Source organism: Tympanuchus pallidicinctus, unplaced genomic scaffold (assembly GCF_026119805.1).
Source record: "Tympanuchus pallidicinctus isolate F22 unplaced genomic scaffold, pur_lepc_1.0 scaffold16, whole genome shotgun sequence".
NCBI lineage: Eukaryota > Metazoa > Chordata > Aves > Galliformes > Phasianidae > Tympanuchus > Tympanuchus pallidicinctus.
Window position 1 is genome coordinate 6472426 of NW_026294679.1, and position 21457 is coordinate 6493882.

General features: G+C 40.0%; 2 protein-coding genes and 1 long non-coding RNA gene across 6 annotated transcripts in view; 2 read left to right on the top strand and 1 right to left on the bottom strand.

Annotated features, from left to right (window-relative positions):
• Window positions 1-3697, top strand: part of SHTN1 (shootin 1) — a 58659-nt gene extending 54962 nt beyond the window's left edge. For both annotated transcript variants that reach the window (XM_052676815.1, XM_052676816.1), the window contains exon 17: window positions 1787-3697. In XM_052676815.1, the coding sequence (XP_052532775.1) occupies window positions 1787-1997 (211 nt within the window). In that variant the 3' untranslated portion in view covers window positions 1998-3697. The remainder of the gene's footprint in view (window positions 1-1786) is intronic.
• On the bottom strand, window positions 3166-21424 carry ENO4 (enolase 4). 3 transcript variants are annotated; one of them, XM_052676818.1, is made up of 15 exons: window positions 21261-21424; window positions 20100-20228; window positions 19063-19253; window positions 18081-18214; window positions 16113-16279; window positions 15781-15912; window positions 14378-14443; window positions 13629-13691; window positions 12597-12764; window positions 10633-10758; window positions 8309-8504; window positions 7311-7378; window positions 6633-6750; window positions 4249-4445; window positions 3166-4123 (listed from the first exon to the last, which is right to left on the bottom strand). In XM_052676818.1, exons 1-14 carry the CDS (start codon window positions 21393-21395, stop codon window positions 4270-4272), a joined length of 1869 nt encoding a protein of 622 aa, XP_052532778.1. In that variant the 5' UTR covers window positions 21396-21424; the 3' UTR covers window positions 3166-4123; window positions 4249-4269. The 3 variants fall into 3 exon arrangements, with proteins under 3 accessions (XP_052532778.1, XP_052532777.1, XP_052532779.1); XM_052676817.1 differs by having other exon boundaries at window positions 13629-13694; XM_052676819.1 differs by lacking the exon at window positions 6633-6750 and having other exon boundaries at window positions 13629-13694.
• On the top strand, window positions 8500-20097 carry LOC128077518 (uncharacterized). The gene is made up of 3 exons (XR_008205042.1): window positions 8500-10732; window positions 18108-18468; window positions 19816-20097. It is a non-coding gene; the product is annotated as an uncharacterized LOC128077518 (long non-coding RNA).
• Window positions 21425-21457: the final 33 nt, after the last annotated feature.

Here is a 21457-nt window from a genome sequence, read left to right on the forward strand (position 1 = left end):
GTGGGAACACGTACGTGTTTTATGAGTACTGTGTTCAGTTTTGGGGCCCTCACTACAGGAAAGATGTTGAGGTCCTGGAGCGTGTCCAGAGAAGGGCAGCGAAATGGTGAGGGGTCTGGAGCACAAACCTTATGAGGAGCGGCTGAGGGAGCTGGGGTGGTTCAGTCTGGAGAAGAGGAGGCTCAGGGGAGACCTCATTGCACTGTACAACCTCCTGAAGGTCCCTGGCAGTGTTCAAGAGGCATCTGGATGACGTGCTGCGTGATATGGTTTAGTGCTGGTGGTGGCAATGGTGATGAGGAGATGGTTGGACTGGATGATCTTGTAGGTCGTTTCCAACCTTGTGATTCTATGATTCTGTGCCTTTTACCTGCACAACGACTCTGCTGCTTGGGCAGGAGCCAGCCATGGCCAGCCCAGCACTCTGGTTGTGGAGCAGGTGACCTCTGTCTTCTTTGTCATTTTCTGTAGGACAAAGACTATCAAAATAAAGGGCAATTCGTAGCAGATGGATCCCCCAGATGAATTCCTGATTTTGGCCTCCAGTAGGTTCTACTTTTTCCTTTAAAGATTGTGTTACCGTTGCAGTACAGAAGACCATTCCTTATGAGTAAGCATGAATATAAAAAACGTGGCTCTAGACTAGTAAATGAATGCAGTGCACACAGGGCCTTCCTCTGCTAAGGTTTTCTGTCCGTTTTGGTGGTTATAGCCATGTAGTCACCCGTACTGTGCTCACCCTGTGGAGGAGGGCCCTGTGTGAAGATGTGCTGGGTGTAGATGTGTAGCCCTAAGAACCTCTCCCTGAGCATGTCTGGTTACGTACCCACAGGAATCGGAGCCAGCTGCTCTGGAGGGCTGGTGAAGGAGCCCTTGCACGTGAGCTGTCTGCCTGCAGAGCAGGGCAGCTCTTGGGGCAGCCTGAGGATGGCATAGGAAATATCCCCACCTGCCACGAGTTCGGGTCATGCTGTCCTCCTGTTGGCCTTGTTCTATTCTGGTGCATGCTAGCTAATCTAAGGATTTACCTGCATGCCCTCAGCAATAGGACAGAGCTTTTGAATGTGCACAAGTGCCATTAGTGTTTAAGCCAGCCTCAGTGTGTAATCCTGGTGACTCTGACCTTTCCTTGCTCTGAGGGATTTTCGTCTGCAAGAATCTGCACTGCAAGCAGTCCAGGTGTAATTCCATTTCTAAAGCAGGGAACACAGGTCTAACACTGCTCTGCATTTCAACAAACCCACTGGGTGAATTTTCAGATCTCTCTTGCACTTCCTCCCAGCCTGTTGGTGCTGAGCCACAGTAGAAAATCTGTTTTTGTTGCCCTTAGCTTCTGGTGTGCAGTCAATTGCAGTACAGTGAAAGCCCTGGGAAGCAGATGTGGAGAAGCAGCCACGTTTTGGGCTACAGAAGACAGGAACTGGTAACATTTTCTTTAGGTCCAGCTGCTGTGTTGGACAAGGGGATCCTAAATGCAGCTCAGAGGTGATCAGAAAGAAAACAAATTCTTACGTTTATCGTGAAAGTGAGACTCTGTGCTCTGGGAGTTCATTTTTGTGCTGAAGTACCTGACTTCATTTATGTAGCAAATGATTCAGGAGGGGTAGTGTGACTGTGCATTTTGTGTACCGCTATCTGTGTGTAACAGCTGTAATCTGCAAATCTGTTTGTCAGCATGGTAGGCCTGTCCTGGTCACAAATACTGGCAATAACATACATGTTGTTCTGTGGTTTTCTTAAACACGTGCGTTCTTATCTTATTCATATCTCTGTCCTTTTCCTTTAGATCACCGAGTCATACGGAATTTTCAAGAAAAGCTTCTACTAGTGAAAAAGAGACAGAATCTGTTGTAGTGTTAGATCCTGTGTCCACCAGTGGAGATCAGATGACTGCAGACACACTGAATCAGAACAAAACAAAGGAAGAAAAAAGCAAGTCGCTGCATAAAGAGAGTAATGTTGAGAAAATAAGAGAGACAGACAGTTCTAACTGTTAATCCCCATTCTGAAAGGCTGTGACTTTTGGGAGTCGTGTCGATTGCTTAGGTGTGGTACTGGGGGCTACAGCCCAAACATTCCAAACAGTTTTCAGTAATACAGATTGAAATGGTCTTTTGTATGCAGTTTTGTTATGTGCATTAGTGTTAAATAATTACATATCACTCAAAATCCCTTTCCCTTTTTAGTTTTGCAGGTATGATTGATATTTCCTTAGATATGGACGGTTACCTTACTTTTCTTTAAACTGCATTTGAAAAGGCTTTTTCAATTATTCCTTTATTGAGAAGCTGCTCTGTTAAAGGTCCAGAAGCCCCTTGAGTCCCTGTTGACTTTGGGACAGAGCGGGTGACTGCACTCACCTCAGCTTTAGTATGGGGGTATTTTGATAATTAAAAGAACAAAACAAAACAATTTTTAGACACGTTGCTTTAAAAATATTTTGATGTCTACTTTAAAAAAAAAAGATCTGTAGATCTGCTCACAGCTGCCTCCACGCGGGCCATTTGGATGACACTGAAAGCACAAACCATAACATTTCTGTTCAAGTTTCCCCAGCAGACAGCAAGCCCGGAGATGGAGGCAGCACAGCGTGCAGTTTTGGTACCTTCTGGTAATGATAGTCCAGAAGCCTGCAGACAGAGAGCGGTGCTCTCTTCTGGATGAACACCTCTTCAAATGAGGATTTATCTCCTGGTTTCTCTTTCAGTCTCATGTAGCAGTTTGGCACAGATGTAGCTGAAGTCTGCATGTGCTGCTGCAGGAATGAGTTACCGTGGGCTTCTCGGAATTCCTGCATTTGGGATTCAGCCATTCTAGGACTGCAGTTCATTTGGAGTCAACAGTTGGAGAACTCCCAGGTGAAACCCTGTAGCATCAACAGATGGTCCTAATACAGAGTGGGGCATTCAGTTCTCTTGTAGGTAACGCTTTAGGTTTCTGTACTTGGTAACACAGCTCCCAGTTTCCCTCAGCCCTCATTTCCTATGAAGGTAGGCAGACGGGTGCAGAGTTGATTTGCTGCGCTGCCAGTTGGCATTCCACTGTAGCTGCTTTTAAAATCCGACAGTGTGTTTCATTCTGTTACAATGAACAAACAAATGTAATCAGGGAACAAAGGCAAACCTAAGGAAGACCGGTGTAACTGAAATGCCGTGGTCACGTACCTGAATGCACTTGGGTTATTTTTTATTTAATGATTTGAAACAGTGATAGTATTGGAGGATGACTGTTCTGAGTTTGTTAGTTTGGCTCTGCATGCAACTGTCTGGTGCTTTTTCTCCAAATAAAGTGATAGTAGCGAGTGTGGTGGTTTGACATCTCTTCTGGTGTTTTTGCATGTTTGCTAAGATAATCTTGGATTTGATCTAATTACTGACCTGTGTTTAATTCCTAAGCCCGGGGAAATTTGTCTCTCCTGATTTGATACTTTGCTTTCTGGAGGGTAGTGGTGGTTCTGGTGGTTAATTTTTCACTTTCGTATCTGTTACACTGAATACAAAATGCAATGTTTTATATGTGTATTTTTCCTTGAATTATTACTGCTGTATTATATATGTTCAAATTTTCAAATTTAAAAAAGAAACAGAAGTTAAAAAAAAAAAATACTTCTTTTATGTGAACTCTTTGTTACCTACAAGATAATTTATTTATCTTTTCACTGTTGCTTATTAAAAAGACTACTGACAAGTTTCCCAGACCTTGTGAAGTTGACTTGTTATTCCTTGCTTCAGACTGAAGTGAGTTTCCTAGTGATGCAAATTGCAGCTTTGTGCCCTACATTTGGAGTCTGCACTGATGCACTTGTATTGATAGCTGGCTAGAACTGGAGCAACATTTCCCTTGTAGGCCAGATCTAAGAGCAGCATTGAGGGTTGTGTGGGGGGGATGGAGAGGCATAACAGTCAAGGCCTTTGTTTTTTGTAAAATGTTCCTTTTTTTTTTTTACTGTTTGTCAATAGTTTGCTCTTTGTGTGGAGAGATCTCTCAAAACAAACATTTAGTTTTGAAGTTAACACAGAGGTACTTGTTTTGTCCATTTGTAAATACAGCATAGAATTCTGCGGTGTTTCCAAACTGCAGTCAGTGTTCAGTTAACTTGGTTTCAGCTGAAAGCAAGGGTCTCCTGGGGAAAGAGAAATGAATATTTGAATGCTTTTAAAAAATTTTAGCTGAGGTGCTGGAAAATAAATGGATTAAAGAACAGTCAGTGTATGGCTTCCTTACCAAAAGTAGTTTTTAGAAATTTACCTGACAGTTATTTTGGGCAACTTAGGTCAGTGTGCTGCTCTCCAGGAGCTGAGCAGGCACCTCGTGACCCTGCAGGGCTGGCACAGAGAGCTGTGAAGGCACTGAATCCTGCTGTGGGGGAGGAAGGACTTCAGGCTGTTGTTTTTCTGGCTGTGATTCTTCATCAAAATCAGTAAATTCAAAATTTGCATCATACCCTGCAGTAGAAGAGAATGAAGAAGCCTGTTCTTATCTTTGCTGAAATCTGGTTCCTTGAAATGTTCTCTGATGCACTTAAATTTTCTTTTCAAACTTCCCGATAGTGCTTACATCAGTCTTTAGACATCACTAAGGGTTTGGTCTTAAGAACCAAAGGAGCAGAGCTCCTGCACTTCGGTTACAGGGTCAGGACGTGGAGCAGGAAGATGGAGTGTCTGGGCCCACAGCAGGGCCAGAACTGGATGAGCTGTTGGGTCCCTCTCACCTCAAACCCTTCTATGATTCACAGCAGCCTGAGCTGGGATATTTATTGCTTTTCCTTCTTCAAATACCACCTCCCTGTTGCTTACTACCCTCGCTCTGGCTGCCATTTCTTTGAGCATCCATCTTCCTCTGCACTGATGTTCTTGCAAAAGTTCCCACTGTCTGCCTGTGCCTCCTTCCTCCTCAACCCCAGTCTCTAACAACTTCAGATGAGCCCAGGTTCAGACGTTGCTTCTGACACTTAACCTCTCTCCTTACTGCTATTTTTCCTCAATCACATCACACTCACTACAGATTATTCTTTTTTTTGGCCATGCATACAAAGCCTGCCCGTTCACTGACTAGGTCACATCTCTGAGCTCCTAGCAAAGAGCTGGCCAATCCCTGATTTCATCTTCTGAGCAGCTCTCGTCTGCCTGTCAGGTGTACCTGGGGGCTGAAATGCAGCATCAGCATTGGGGCTGCAGCAGATGGAGAGTTCTGTGCAATCCCAGAGCCTGACAGCGACAGGGGAAGGCAGCAGGCAGAGCCTGGCTCCCTGTAGCTGCAGTGCTGCTGGGCCCAGCTGTGCGCCCAGTTCAGTCAGTCCTGGGGGGACTCCTGATGGGTCATTGTCACCTTCCATCCATGAACCATTTACAGAGACCTCCGTGCTCAGCCCTCCAGTGCATTTTGTAGCTTGCAGCCCAGCCAAATGAAGAGTTTGGTATGCAGCTCAGACATGCTATTTCAGTATTTCCCTGCTGTTGATTTAATTACTGGATTTCATTTCTGCCAAATGATTAACAGCTTCAGGAATTGTTGCTATTTCATGTCATGAGATACAGTTTTAAACATGTCAAACTCAAGCTCTTTTGTTTAGATATATCCATTTGAATAGGAAATATATTAATATTGCTAAGGCAGTGAAAGGTCATCGTTCTTCGTAATTATTATGACTTGGTTTTGAAAACACCTTCTGTGGAACTCATCAAAACAAATCTGTGTATGTTTGTTTTTTTTCTTTTATGATGACTATATGTGAGCAAGCGAAAGATGTCCCAAACTTGAAATATTTTCAGTAATTTCTTTAAAAATTACTTGTCAAACCTGTCAAACATTGCTATTCCACGTATAGAACATAAAGAAAACAATAAGAACAATAGAAACAAGATCAGATGACTTAGTTCTCTTTCATTTTCCTTCACTTAGCTATAATAAATACGTATAAACTCTCTCCTTCCTTTCTGCCACCCCTTTTCTCTGCCCTCCCACCCCCATGACTGTATGCCTTTATCCTGTCTTGATTAATACCTGAGCAGGTAAGAAATGGCTCTAATGAACAGTTAACTATTTAACTGTATAAAATGGTGTAAACAGAAGGTGTAGATTAAGAAATGCAGGCAGATGCATGCAAGTGGCTGAGGCTGAATGTACATCCTCAACTTGGATTCTTCTTGGATTTATTTAGTACTTACCCATGCAATCGTAGCCTTCCAAACACATGTTGCTGTACATATAACACACAAAAGGATGGTGAAATGAAGTTTTGCTAGCAATATCTATTTAGGGTCTTAGGGGAAATGTGGGGTATTTGGCCTAAAATTCCACTCTGGCAGCTTTTTGGAGTGTTATGTGCTTGGTTTTTGCTTTGTTCTTTTTGCACTGTGGGCTTCAAGACTCCTACCAATTAATTCTGGAAAAAGGCTTAATGTAGGCTACTCCTCAAGAAGGGGTCTATTTTAACATTCAGTAAACAGATAATCCATTAGGACAACAATGTACATTGTGGCAAGTGCTATCCTAGGATTTTTTTTGTCAGCGCTTATTTATAGTCTTTTGATTTCGCTTCCCTCCTGCGGTGCGGTTTCAATCATTCTCCCTCCAATCTTTGTTCCCGTATTCATTGCAAGCTGAAAACAAAGTAAGAAAGAAGCTCATACGTAGCGTTCTATTCTTGGCCAGTTCTTCCTCTATAGCAAGAAGGCGGTTGTATTTGGTCACCCTTTCTCCGCGGGAAAGACCTCCCAGCTTGACAAACCTGGCACCCAGTCCAACAGCCTTGAAACGAGAAAGTGCGTATTTTAAACCTATTTGCTTCGGGGAGTGAAGTCGTTCGTAGTAATTATACACGGTACCCTGCTCCCAACTTAACAATTTTCTTATCTTTTTACAGATAATAAACCTCCTTTAAGTAGAAATAACATCTCTCGATGAGAGATTTGCTGGATGCAAACAATAATTTTCACTGGCATACAAAGAGGAATTTTATTTGCAAAGGTAGCTTTAACACAAGAAGCCTAAATATATCACTGTTGAACAACTTTATAGATAATATTATTACCATTCAGAAATGTTTTAAGTAACTCACTTTCTTATAAACGAATGCAACCAAATAGATCATATGCCCTCGTGAATTTACTCCCTGCTTTGGCAAATTTCCTGCATCTTCTCTTTACACTCAACGATTAACTTTCTGTGGGGGAAAAAAACAACCCTAGAAAAAGACCGTTTTGTAAAATGTTTCTTTCTCACACAGGAACAGGCTTTCTCCTAAAAAATAATTCATGTTAAAAGCAGTGTTTTGGCAATTCTGCAACTGAATAGCTTTCAGTACTTACCAGATCCACGAGGCTATCATCAGAAGATTCTCCATCTGGACTTCCTAATATGGTAACACGCCTTTGACCTACATGTAACAGCAGTGTACAACCTTCATTAGTAAATATTTTATAAATTTGACAGAAATTGTTTACATTTTGCATTCTTTTTTTTTTTTTTTTCCACTGGGCTAAGATGAAATGAAACTCATTTCGTGAAAATGTAAACGATTCCGGTTTGCCACAATTATGGCATTAATGGTACATTTTCTTTTATTTTCAGCACGAATAAGGGAGTATCTAACATCCCATCCTACCTACCTCTAGCTGCTGTGTCCGGCAATGTACGGTACACACCAGGAGGCTGTTCTATTTCTTTAAACATGCTTTTTCCTACAGTAATGATTTTTCTTCACTATGAAAAGGAGTTAACCCTCGTGACTGAATGAAATGTTTAAGTTGCTATTTACTCACTTGGATGTAGCGATTCTGGAATTTTTGAGGGAATGAGGAGAAGGAAATTATATAAAATTCGTCCATCTATTTCTTGGGGATAAAGATGAACAGAAGAAAAAAATGGTGCGAAGAAATGTTATGTAAGAAAAAGCACAAGTTTCTGGTACTCGTAGCATAAAGGCTCAGCAATGTGCCAAGCGCCCTTTTCAACGTTTCGGACTTTGTTTGCATTTCTTGATTATTAACATGAAGCAAAATTCAAATTCCTCAGCTGTATCATTTGTTTCATTTTAATTCTGACAACGAACTGCAGGACTCTTATCTGCAGTGCCCAGGGACATCCGCATTCCAAGCACACACAGTGCACTCGCTCAGCCCGCGCCCCGTTCCAGGCTCCTGAACGAGAGATTTGTGAACAGAACATGCCTCCGTTTCTTCTGACAAAAGCAAACTAAAATAGAAATGGTGCTGATTAAATCAAAAGATGTAATATTTAGAGGTGTTGCAACATGATTTATTGACTTGCAGGGCTTGCAGGCAAGCCTTTTTCCCTCTCTACTCACCATCCAGACGTGCAGTCAGTTCGACGAGGTCTGATACCTTGGTTTGATTAACATATTTTAGGACAACACCACTGCACATCGGTATCTTTATGTTCTGGTCTGTTTTAAGCTTGGAAGTATTTGTGGCAGCATCTTCAGCAATCAGGTAACATTTGGAACCAAGAGCATGACACAAGTTATTCCATTGCTGTCTGTCCTGCATAAACAAACAAGCAAATACCTGAAGTTTAGAACACCAAACTGAATGAAAACTCTAACTCAGGAGGGAGGCACAATTTAAAACTGGAAAAGTTTTGTTTGGATTTCATCCTACTCTCTATATAAAGATACATTTTATATTTTGAATCTCTCTCTATGAAAATATATCAATTTTGCTTGGCTTTTAAGATTTTGCTAGAAAACAAAAATTGGTACCTGGAATTAATCAAAGATAGTTGCACAGCAGGACAGTTTGAAATACTACAAATTAAACTAACAGTAGGGCTTTGCTATTTTAATTTCCCTTCCTGCGGTGCATTTAATTTAAATGGATGACAAAACAATTTTCTATTGTTTTATTTAGAGCACTCATTCTTGTGTTCATATTTTAAGTGTCATTATATCTGTTTGAATATAAAGGGATGAGACAGCCATAGATTCAGTGAAGTATATCAGGAGAGGATGATCAGAGCTACAAGACTGACCCATAAGGAACTGTGGAATACAACACTGTCTTTCCAGCAAAGCTCCAATTTTTTAGGCTTTCTCTTAATTTGAATGCACTGTCCACCTGGTACTGAGATTTAAAGATAAACAGAGGAGAGGAGTATATAAATAATTTGGAAAAAAAATAATTAAAAATGTTTGTTTTCTTTGTCTCCACAGAATGCAAAGTTCTCACATTAAAATAATGTATAATTTCAAGTTAATAATTCTGAAACCAATAATTCTTGGTCTGTGGATCAGACTGAAATGTGTAGCTACAAGTATGCAATACGCACAGGACTCTGTTCCTGTAAAGCTGTCAAGCCCACAGGTAACTGAAAATGGAGGTTTGACACGTGGCCAAATGTTTAAACTTAACCACTGGGGCGTTCTTCTACCTGGCGGTGGATTGCTGAATTGGTACCACAGTAATCCTCAAGGACCTCATTATCTGTGGCAAAGCCGTGGCCTGGGTTAGCTTCATGGATGTGCTGCGGGGGGAGGAGGACAGGCATTTTCCTTCACAGCACTGTCTGTCTGTAGCAATCCTTCCTCACATTTTCCTGTTTTCCTCAGAAGAATTTGCAAGGTCTGCAGCCCCAGCAGGAGCAGGGAATAACCGAGGGTTTTGGAATACGGGGATCAGTTTGAAACAGGGCAGGGGAGTGAGGTAACAATATAAACCAGTATCTGAAAAACAAGCTGTTAGAATTTCAGCTAAGAACTCAATTTTGCAGTTCATCTATTACAGAATTATCATTTCAGGCACTTGGCAGATTCACAAAAGTACTTTAGTGCCCCCTTCATTCATGCTCAACGTTTTTTTTCTTTTCATGAAAAGACATCTTTATTTTAAAGTGAAGTCAAACTTCCAAAGGAAGAGAAGTTTTTGTTAAGCTGTGCAACTTTAGAATCTTTACTACAATTAAATTTATATCTTTTGGTAATACGTGGAAACTGAATTATATGTACAAATGCTAATCTCTGAGGTTATGCCATCTCTTTCACCTATCTGTAGCTTGCTAAAACATTTGTGTTCTACTTGGTTGTTTTAATCTGTTGCCCACACTCAATTATCTCCCCTAACACTGATCACAGTGATAAAATGCACTTTAAAATTCTGCTGAGCAATGCTGCCAGCTACAGATTTGTTCTGGCTTTGGGTATACATCTCAGTCATAAGGAAGAACAGCTATGTGAGTTTTCTGAATGGTTCTAAGGAATGTACAGCTATACAGCTATGTAGGAATTTTTAGTTTCTTCCACTTAATATCATTTATGTACCACGTGAATTTTGTAATTTGATTTTATAGTACAGTTTGTATTACTTGTTTTCATAAGAAGGAAAATGTAATATGTAATATGACAGTGCTTGAGCAAGAAGAATCGGGAAGAATTAGCATTTTCTCGTAGCAGTTGTGCTGCCCATATTCTGTTTGTGTCATTTTTTCTATTTTCTATCAGGAATTAGCTCAAACATAACAAGTATCTTGAATTATAGTCAATTCAATATATGCAAATGAATTAATGCATGCTTTTTTTTATACTGGCGTTTCTGTGCCTCTCTGAAAATAGAAGCTTCATTTTTGGTACGTTTTGTAAAAGCATGACAAGTTCAGTGGTTTCACACAAACTCTTACCTCTTTCCTTAAGGGATCTACTAAGGCAATAATAGAAGGAAATTTATTAACCAGTTCCACGTACGTGTCGACCATTTCATCAGGGCTTCTGAATGTTCCAGTAAGTATTTCATATTTTCCTTTCACCTAGAAAGCACAGGATGAAGTATAAAAGAATGGCAGTTCTTCAATTAGACCCAGTCCTAATATAAGCACACAGGATATCTCCACTGGGGCACTGGATTCAGTAAGCTCACATTCACTCTGCTTACTTTATTCTACGTCTGTGTGAACATTATTATGGAAATCTCTGCCTGAAGTAACAGTCAGCTCGTGCCAAATACACCATGCCCAAAACAAGGCGGATCTCTTTCAGCATTTCCTAGGCAATGCTGTCAGTTTTACACAACTTTGTCATAAAGTTATCAATATTTGATATTTTTATTAAATCTTGCATGAAAAATCTCTTTTCACTTCCAAAAAAAAAAAGAAAGTTAATTCTTAGTTCCTTATTTGCATAGGGGAAATGTTGCTATGAGAAAAGGAGAACACCTTCAGTACTCAAAAATAAGATACTGCCTTTCCTTGGTGCTTTCCCATTTCCAATAAACAACTGAAAAATAAAAAGAGGAAAAAAAATTATCAATGAAAAACAAAAACATAGGGAAAAAATCCAGTCAAACAAACAAAAAGTAACACCACCCCTCCCCAAGGAAAAAACCCAACACGCAGAACCAAAACAAACAAACAAACCCCCCCACACACACACACAGAACAGCCAACCCAGCACCACCAAATAAAAGCTCGTTTCAAACCAGTCCCATCTTTATGGCAATCATAAACCATAACACACGAGTAGAAGGATTATTAAGGGATTATGAGTACACTATCAAATTGTGCCAGAAATAAAACACTGCTTTATTGACTGCAGCAGTTAAATTACTCATAATTCTTTAAGATGCTGCTCATTGGAAACTGTCAGGAAAGCAACACAGAGGATCCTGTGCTAATCTTGTGAGTACAGTGTACCCAGACAGCCTAAATGTCACACAGTGCTAAATCACAGAGAGCAGCCAGTTTCTTTTTCTGCTCAGAGAAAAAGCTGACTGATCTCGGAACAAGGGCTTACAACTTTAAGACTTCAGCTGGAGATGAATAAACTGCATCAAATAGAGAACTTGAAATATAATCACTGCATGTGAATGCTGTATACAGAGATAAATGTTACTGGGTACGCAGTAATGTAGTAAAAATATACTAAAAGGTCAAGAAGAGATGGAGCGTAATAGAAGGGAGAAATAAGCATCAAGTGGTGCAAAGGGATTACAGAAGTATATTTGCATAAATAATTTCTTGCTCTTCATCCTCAAAGACAAGATAGTTAGAAGATTAATTTGAGATAATTACTTAATTTACTCTGCGTGGTGAACGAACAAAACAGTATTTGCTGCCTACTACTGCAATTCAAAATCACCTGAGATGTTCTGTGACAGGAAGCTGGTTTGCTGAACGGAAAGTTTGCTACCTTTAACACAGACTCATCTGAAAAATGTTGCTAAATAAACAAGCAGAGAAGAGGAATAAATGTGACTGACACAGGGCGGCTTATAATGATCCATTTGTTTGATATGATAAAAGTTAAACTGTGAAAGCAGCAGAGATTTTTGTAGGCAGGATGCAGGGCGTAAGGAGAGGCTGCCTTGCTCCACTGAGCCTTTTTCCACACGAGGTGTGTCAGTATGCAGAGGAGGAATACACGCCAGCTCTGCACTGGGCAACAAAAAGGATGTCTGCATGGCTTGCCCTTTTTGCTCACAATCCAATAGCACATCTGCTGAATTTGTAGCACTGATTCAAACAGAATTTATAAAGGCAGAGATACTTCTTTGCTTGTGGAAAACAAAGTCAAAAGATTCTGGGCGAGTCTGCATTGCAATAGTAGTGTTAACAAGTAGCTATTTTAATAAGCAGCAGAAGTAACTTACGTAGTCCATTAATTCATGAGCAGCACAATTAATTGCTAAATACAAATCTTTTCCCAGCTCCAGACCTATATTGTTGCAAGCTGTCTGCATTAGGAGGAGAGGTTGCTCTAGATTATCACATCCCGTTATCAGGCAGCCTAAGTGTGATACTCTTTTTAAGGCTGGTGGCTGGAAGCAAAACAAAAATAATCAATTTATTTACAAATATATAAAACTTACATACATATTCACTGTCATTACAGCCTGCCTTCAATAATCAATGCATAAATCTGTTCTCCAAAACAATGTTAGCATTTTTAAGGACAGCTCTATGAATGAGGTTTTACAAAGTATGAAAACTTTTTCTCATCCTGTGTTTCGTACACTCCACAAAAGCAGGAGTTCTTATCTGGTAATATTTTAATCATCTCACCATGGGAAATAAAGCCAGCATGGCATCTCCATCCCACTATTTTGATAACTCCTCTATAAACTATGGATTTTGAAGTGCAAATAAAGAAACAACAGAACTACAAAAGATCGTTTAGTCACATCAAATAATCCCTGCTACTATTGTGAGTGTTGCCCTTTAGCTGCTTTTTCTTATCTGCCATTATCTATAACCTCAAGCAGCAACTGGGAATTCAATGCAGCATGACTGAGAGGGAAATTCCGCTTCCAGTGTTGAGGAAGCAGCACGATACACAAGTCTCACAGGTAGCAGTTCTGGGCTTACAAGAACAGAGGTGCTTGTACACTGCTAGTGCAACAGGCCTACAAAATGCTCTGCTGGATGACTTGATAAGTTTTCTATATCAGAAAAAATGCCCAGGTTCTGGAAGTATTCCCCCTTTCTGTTACTGTTCCACAGGAAGGGAAGGTATAGTGAGATGAATCCAAATTATTATTTAAAATAGGGGTTTGGGAGTATTAAAAAGTCTTGCATCGACCTTTCCAAATTGGTAATGCAGATTTATGTTTCATTTCTTAAGAACATTCTGGCTCCCTTCAATTTTTAGTACCTTGCTGAAGACTTAAAATCTCCATTCTTACCGGAGCTTGCTTCTCTTTATTACGTGCTTTGTCTTTCTTACTGTCTGCTAGGTGAGGACTGGGCTGTTGGAATTGACAGAAACAATGAAACAATGCCACATAAAGGTCCAAAAATGACAGAGAGACCTCAGATTAAAAAAAATAAAAATGCATTGACCAAATTTTGGTCTGAAGAGATTGCATACATTTAATTTAGGAAATAATATTCAAGACAAGGAAACGATTAGCAATTAACTCATCTTATTTTGTGGTGGTAATTCATTTCACATATTTATTTCTATGTAGGCACCACCCCAAACATCACCTGTTTTTCAAAACATTCTCACTGTGACTATCAACAATGCAGAGGTTCTAAGAGGTGAGAATCCAGACCCTGTATTAGAAGAAACCTAACAACCTGACTTTGCAAAAAGCAAATACTGAGCAAGTACTGAGCTTGATAAACTACTGCAATAATACTACTTTGAACAATACATGATTTTATTCTTCCCTAGCAGACCTTTCCTGGTATATGTACTGAAATAGAAAAGTCTTCCTATACATAAAACAATGTTTTACTCTATCTTCATTAATGTTAGATCATTAAATGCCCAATGTTTTATTCATCTGTCAGGGAGACACAGCTTTTCTGTGCAGTGAGACTAAACATGAACGAGAACATGCAAAATATTCTATGTTTAAGGTTAAGCAGACAATAGTAATAGAAAGGCCAAATGAAGTACATCACATTAATAACATTGTTATTGTACCGCTTTCCCTGCAGGCTCCAGCAGTCTCATCATTTCTTTTTGAACGTCCAGAGCTCTTTCTATGCCCTGAAATTAAACATCATTCATTCTTCAAAAGAAAGATAAATTACTTCATTCTAACTGCTTGAATCAGAGCACTTCTAAACACAGACCTCAATACAAAGTCTTTAAAAAATATATATTACAGACATGCTAAGCACAGTCTCCCTCCTTTGAGTGTCCAGAACTGAACAGTCAGTAGCAGTGGAATGATCAGAAATATTTGATTATGCCATTTAATGAGATGGCAAAAAAGTGGTCTCTTCCAAAACCCAACCCGTTCCAGACGAAACAAGTAAGCAACATCTTGGTCTGCCTAATATCCAAGGAGTGGGAGTGTCCACAGCTGTGCATTTCTCCAAAAATACTTAACTGAAAACTGACCAAACTGATGTCTCCAGACAGCAAGGAAAGAAATGCTGTCCTTGTTTCTGAAAGTAGGGAATGGAGGAACACTCCAGTAAAATCCTCTGCTTTTAACACAAGGCTGTTTTCAGCTGAGTTAGGAAAAGTTTAATGCCAACTTTGTAAATCACATTTCAAGTTTCCTTTATCTGTGCTTGTGAAAGAAAGCTGAAAAACTGAAGGGGGCAGAAGTCAGTCACAGCTGACAACGTATCAGCACAGGAGGAACTGCTGTGCTTACTGCGCTGCAGCAAACAGCTTGCTGCTCTCCCTTGAACACTGGGAGGAATTCAGTCTTTGGGAAGTACAGAATTGGTAACCTTATTGTGAGCTCTGTGTGACAGTGCTGAAAAGTTGAAGGAAAAGGAAGAAGAAAGAATCGAACTCAGCTATTTGTTCAGGTCACCAGCATACAAAATAGAAATCACAGCCCTAATGTAGGCATCTTGTGCAGATACATTCTTTAATGCACCATATGGCTAAACAAAAAGAGGGTGCTGACCCAGTCTGTCTCATCCATCCTTCCTGCCCCTTGAATAGATTTTATTCTGCTTTGTATTCCCTTCTATCTTCACAACTTCATTTTTAAAGCAATTTATTCTCAAAGATTGTATGCTCTGCTATGAATTTGTTGGTGTTTTTGTTTTGTATGTGCTACAAATAACCAGTACTATTTCTAACCTAGGAATGTAAAGTCACATTTTTGAAAAGACTCAAGTGTTTTGTAACAGATTTCTGTATCTCCTTCAATGCACTGATTTTTTTTCTGGTATCCTAACACACACACAATTTAAAAAATGTTCAAACGTGAGCCTTACAAGTAAACAGAAAGTGAAATATGTGCTTCCTAAGGTTTCTACTGACTAGATCTATGTATTCGCTCACACATATATGAAATGTAATGGATATATTAATTAAAAAAACAGAATATATTAGTAAAAAGCCCAACAAAACAATACCTGTTTGAGCGATAACTGAACTGGTGGTATGAGCATAACTTCTTTCACTAATTTGAGTTTTGAAGGTGAAAATTTTTCACAGCTCAACAGAGTAACCATTGGAAGTGGCAAAGTCATTTCTTTAGGTGAATCCTGTAATTCAGAGCAGCAAGTGAAAGAAGTGTTAGAAAGAGAATCATTAACTGTACGTTTTAAGTATGGCACAGGGCCAGTTCAAAGCCCGCTACTTAAGAAAGTATTTTATGAGGACTATCACTGCCAGTTTCATGAGAGATCCCCAACTTCACAACTGTAGCAATGAGAATAAACAAAAGGACAGGAGTCACACGTACCTGACTGCGTTTCAGCAGTGCAGTGTGTAAGTACAATGGGATGCCATTAATGGAGGCACCAGCCTTAGCTACAGCGAGCGATGTTCCCCCAATGGCTAAGCTGCCACACAGCACTGATTCACTGGGTTCTGCAGGTGGGATTGTTGTAAGTATACTTGACTTCTTCCCTGAAAGACAGAGAATAGTAGCTAAATATTTTACTGCCTTAAAACATGTGCTTATGTACCAGGGTTATGCAAGCAAATACATTATTCACATTTCAGCAGTGCACTCAATATTACAAAAACAAAACCAACCAACCAACCAAAAAACGACAGCTTTTTAATTTAATGTTGTCACTTGCTGTATATGAAATGACCTTACAAACAAGTAAAGCACCTGTCCTCACTCTGATTTCAAATGTGTTTCAAATCCAGAGCTCTCAGCCATTGAAATCTATGTATGTTTACATGGCGTATTGTCAAATCATTTTTTAGGCTTTTGGTGTTGGTATTTATTGCTCTCCTTACGTGCTCAGCTTTTGCATAAACGACTTGGAATATTACATTCTAAGCTGATTGGGAGTACAAGTACTTGATTCCTTCTAATAATGAGCATGAAAAAAATTGCAGGCCTATTAGAGTTGGATTTTCCAACAAAAGAACATGTCTTTTAAATATTCCACACACACAGACTTGTTAAAATCTTGTTAAATTTTCAAAGGAACTTATTTCCCTTTCAGACACAGTAGAATAACTTTTGTCAAAATGCCTGAAGCCCAGCAGTTCCCACTATTATTACTTTCCCTGCTAAGATGTACAGCAAGCACCTATGTGAAACTGAAATCATATGCAGTGGGTACTTCTTTGTGAATCAACCAAAGCAACTGCTTTGGTCCTAATAAGAACGATATACACATTTTCCTTCTCTGTGGAAGTTTTTAATAAAATATTTAAATACTGCAGCATACAGCTATGGTAGGCAACAAAAGATGCCCAGCACGACCTTATGTGGATATGCTGATTAGATTAAACATCATTTGCATACAACTTTTACACCTCTTACATTGAGGATAAGGAGCTACACACACAGAACATCAGTAACCCAGTACTGAGACACTCTGGTAAATAGACAGCTGCAGATGTTCCATTTCAGGTTAAAGGCAGACTTATTGTGCACGTGTTGAACACATGAGTTGGGAGGTTTTACAAGTAGTTTATGACAGTTCAAACTAAACTGATAAGCAACTGATAATTTGCCAAAATGGACTTCCAGTAAATGAAAACAGGAGATCTTTTTTTTTCTTTTTTCTTTTTTTCTGAGGATAATGTATGTATGGCGGTAACATATTGAGCCTTTTTTCTTTTTCTTTTTTCCCCCTATATAGTAATTCTGTTTCTCTACTCTTGCACCATTTTTTATTCAGTTCCATTATCTCCTTCCTTCTTTTTCACCCTGTCCTGTCTGTCTTTCCCACCTCATCCCCTTCCTCTTTTCTCTTTCACTTCTCACCTTTATTTCCTCCTTTTGTCAGTGTTAGCCACAATTTTCCCTTCCTCCTTCCCCTGTTAATTCTTTTCAACTTCTATATTCAAACTATTTCCATTTTCCTTTTCAGTTCTATGATTCTTTTCTTTCCTTATCATTTTCATTTTTATTCTTCATTTGCATCCTCCTCCATTCTTATTCCTTATTCTGAAGAGTAATAACCTCCTGTCTAAGCCAACCATAAAACAAAGGCAGAAACTCTGTTCAATAAATGCAAGCGAATGATGACAAAACTGTGTATTTTCCTCTCTATTTCTGAAGTAGAAACTGCTGTGATCAGAAGGAAGAAGGGCAGAAAGAAGAAGATTTGAGACAGACTAACCTAACTCTCTGAACACGTGACATTAGTCTTTAGCACCTCTGAGATTACTGCAGGAAGTGTTTTAGCATCTTTGTCAATTTTGGTATAGCAGGAAATATTACAAGGAAATCAACAAAAACCTGTTTTTGCTTCCTTTTTTTGCCCAGATTGTGCCACTGCTGATGGAGCACAAGAAGTTACGGAAACAGTGTCGTCATCTTCTTCCTCCTGTTCAATTTCTTTTTTTTCTTCTTCCTTTTTTGAAAAGTATTCACTGAGAAAAGGAACAAAGATTGGTGGCTCAAAACACTGTCATGCATGTCAAAGGAGGCACGCTATGTTGGCTGAAGAACATGCTGGAGATGGATTAAGAGCGTCTGTTTGAGATTCTGCCCTGATTGTGTGAAGCTGGACAAGTCAGTAAATTCCTGTTTTTGACAGTTATCTGCAACACTGAATAAACAAAAAGAACCACAAGCAAGACTAACAGTCCTCAGCACGTGATTTTCAGGCTGCACTGGTTTGAAAGTGAGCTCTTTGTATACACGATCTTGAAGATAATCTTAGTGTACAAGATCCCCATTCACTTGGTATGACCCATACCAAGTACAGTGGTAAACCCTTCATGACTTTGTGACATGTAGCAACTTGTTCTAAGTTGCTAATTCAGTAGGTCAGCTGTGCACGTCAGGCAGCTGCTTGCAATCCCAGAGTGGCTGAGTTCAACTGCCTGCATGAAATGGAAACTGCATACATACGTGGTCACAGCCACCCAATTCAGACAGACTGAGTATCTAAGCTACATACAGTAATGTAAACAATGCAGTGAAATCATATCTAGATTCTCCTTAGTAGTCTAAATCTAATTTGCATAAGTTCTTATTAGAAATGGCATAATTTTTATATCCAAGTTATGAATCAGCAGGAAATCATACACTGCAATATATCTGAATGGCCTTCTCATGCCAAGCATATAATATAATGTACATAATATGCAAAAATATTTTAAAAATCATTAACTATTGTATATGCTTTTCACTTAAAGTATGAATTAATAGTATTTCAAATGAATGATTTGTTCTGCAGCAGCTTAAAAAAGTAGAAATTCTATGCAAGGCTTACCCAAGCATCTTATCAATTTCACATTGGTCAGTAGGCTTCCAGTCTCTTATCATTGTGCTTAGAGATTCATTCACCCATTCCACAGCGGTGGTAACAGAGTCATTTCTCTCTTTCTCATCAGCTTCGGTTGTTTCAGATAAAGCATTCTCAGGTATTTGATAATGAGAAGAAATTATAGCAGAACAAATCCTCTGCAAAATAATACAGAAAAACTGAAAACACTAATTCTCACTTGGAAATGTCTTCTTAAAGATTAAGAGGTAGATGTCCTTATATCAATGCTACAAGTACCCATCTGCAAATCTGTCTGTTCCACTTTGCTGATCTTTTTTTGATCCAGCACCTCCTTCCTGATCTCTTACACCTCGGTAATCACAGACCTTATTCAAGTTTCTCAATCTAAATTATAACTACTTAAGAAAAAAACTTTTGAGAGATCTGCTTTACATATGCATTTTGTTATCAGAACAAATAAATTCTAAAGATCACACTCTGGCATCTTTTACTGCAGCTGCTGTTAGCCTGTTGTACCACAATTCATTGGCATTTATATTTAATGCCATGGCTCAGGACCATACATATGTTGTCTTATTTAAGCCTATCTTTCTGTACCACAGAAGGTTGAACAAAACTCACTTAATAAAGACATCATTTACAAATATCACAGAGCTGCTTTCATTAATGGTATTAACTTTGCATACTGTGAACATCTTTGAAACTATACTAAATTTCTTTATGTTGTCTCCTCTTTAGGGATCAAGAATGAAAAGAGCCAAAGTTTAACAGCAGGTGTTTGAACTATCACCCACATCAGCATATTGGCTCAAAGAAAAGAAGTTCCTTCACCAACTCTTTGTGGATACTGTACAACTGTTTTGTTTTTTTTTTTTAATGTCACTATTTACTGAACTGGTGAGTTATGGGGATTCAATCCATTCACTAAAGCTGCAAAATAAAATGCTCACTAGGATATGAGTAGAATAGTACATTTCCCTGACAGTGTCTTATTAAATAAATCAGGAAGGAGCAGCTCACACCTTCTCACGGTTTTTCACTGTGCAATATATTTCCACTTCTAATGTTGGTTGACCAACTCCATCAAGAACTTTTCTTCCAGCTAGTTTGCATACGACTGGAGCTTTTGAAAATTTAGAGAAGTAGTTAGCCTTAAATGAAAGAGAAAGAACTCATTAGAAGGCAGTTTCTATGCAAACAGGCTTTTATTTCATGTAGCAAATTATATCCACCATTGAGCAAATCCATTTATTCACCCCAATATCAAACGTACTCCTGTTTATGTCTGCAGTATCTGCTTATGAATCATTCCAGGGAACAGATCCAACTCAAATCTCAGCCTGGGAAGTCCAAAACCACATCCAGGTTAGATAACGTATTTTATTTTGCAAAGTGATGGGTATCACTAAATACATCCATAGCCTCCTAGAAAACGTGTTTATCCAAGGTTTAACTGGATTTACGCTATATAACAAAAACAGTTGTGTTATTTGCCTGCTACTTGTGAGATCTGCTTCACACGGGAAAGTTCTCACCGTGCAGCAAGTCGATATACCGTAATTATTTTATCTGTGGGTAAGATCTTGAAAAAAAGTGCATCTCTTAGTGTGGAACGTGTCAGGAGAGAGGAAAGATTCCAGAAAAGAACAACCCTCAGAAACGCAGGCAGAGCTGCGCGAGGTGCTGCGTTACCGCAGAAGTGACGCAGCTCTGAGGTCAGCGCGTGGTAAACCTGGGGTTTCAGACGGAGCTGCGAGCAGAGCGCTCTGAATTATTTATCCAGCAAGGTCTGCAGTGGGCTTGGCACTGACATCACGGGCTGTGCGAGTATTGCTGGGGCTCATTTGTATTTCATGAACACCAGCGTCGCTTTAAATAAAAGATCACGTTGCCACGTGAGGCTTGTTACAGACTTTCTTGGCAGTTTCATCCTTTCGACAGAGCTTATGGCTCACGAGGAACCAGGAAGCAACAGGGGCCGAACATCCAGTAAAGCCGGAACAGCGCCAGCTCCACTTCCCACGGGCGATAGCGGCGCACTCGCAGACGGCAAACACCGTCACGTTTCCACACACACCGCCCAGCCCTCCGCTCCGCCCCGCCCTCCGCAGGCAGCGGCGCTCAGCTCCGCCCCACCGCCCCTCACGGGGAGCGCCTGCGCGCCGCGCCCGGCTCCGCGGTACCAAATCCCCGTAGAGGTCCGCGGGGCGCAGCGGGAAGAGGGTGTTGAGCGCCTCCTCCATTCGCTGCGGCACTCGGTGGCCTCGGTAGTACTCCGCCGCCTCCCGTCGCAGCCGCTCGTCTCTATCAGCCTCCATCGCTGGGCCGCTGCTCTCGCGAGACTGGCGGGGCCGCCCTCGCGGCCGTTACCCCGAGGCGG

What these genes read in the sequence shown, in the direction of transcription:
- ENO4 (XM_052676817.1), bottom strand. Translation starts at nt 21,395, where the DNA reads ATGGAGGCTGATAGAGACGAGCGGCTGCGACGGGAGGCGGCGGAGTAC. An exon ending in TTCAGTTATCGCTCAAACAG is followed by an intron (nt 14,444 to 15,780) that starts GTATTGTTTTGT and finishes GTTTAATTTCAG; the next exon opens with GGCATAGAAAGAGCTCTGGA. An exon ending in GGCCAAGAATAGAACGCTAC is followed by an intron (nt 4,446 to 6,632) that starts GTATGAGCTTCT and finishes CTTCTACTGCAG; the next exon opens with GGTATGATGCAAATTTTGAA.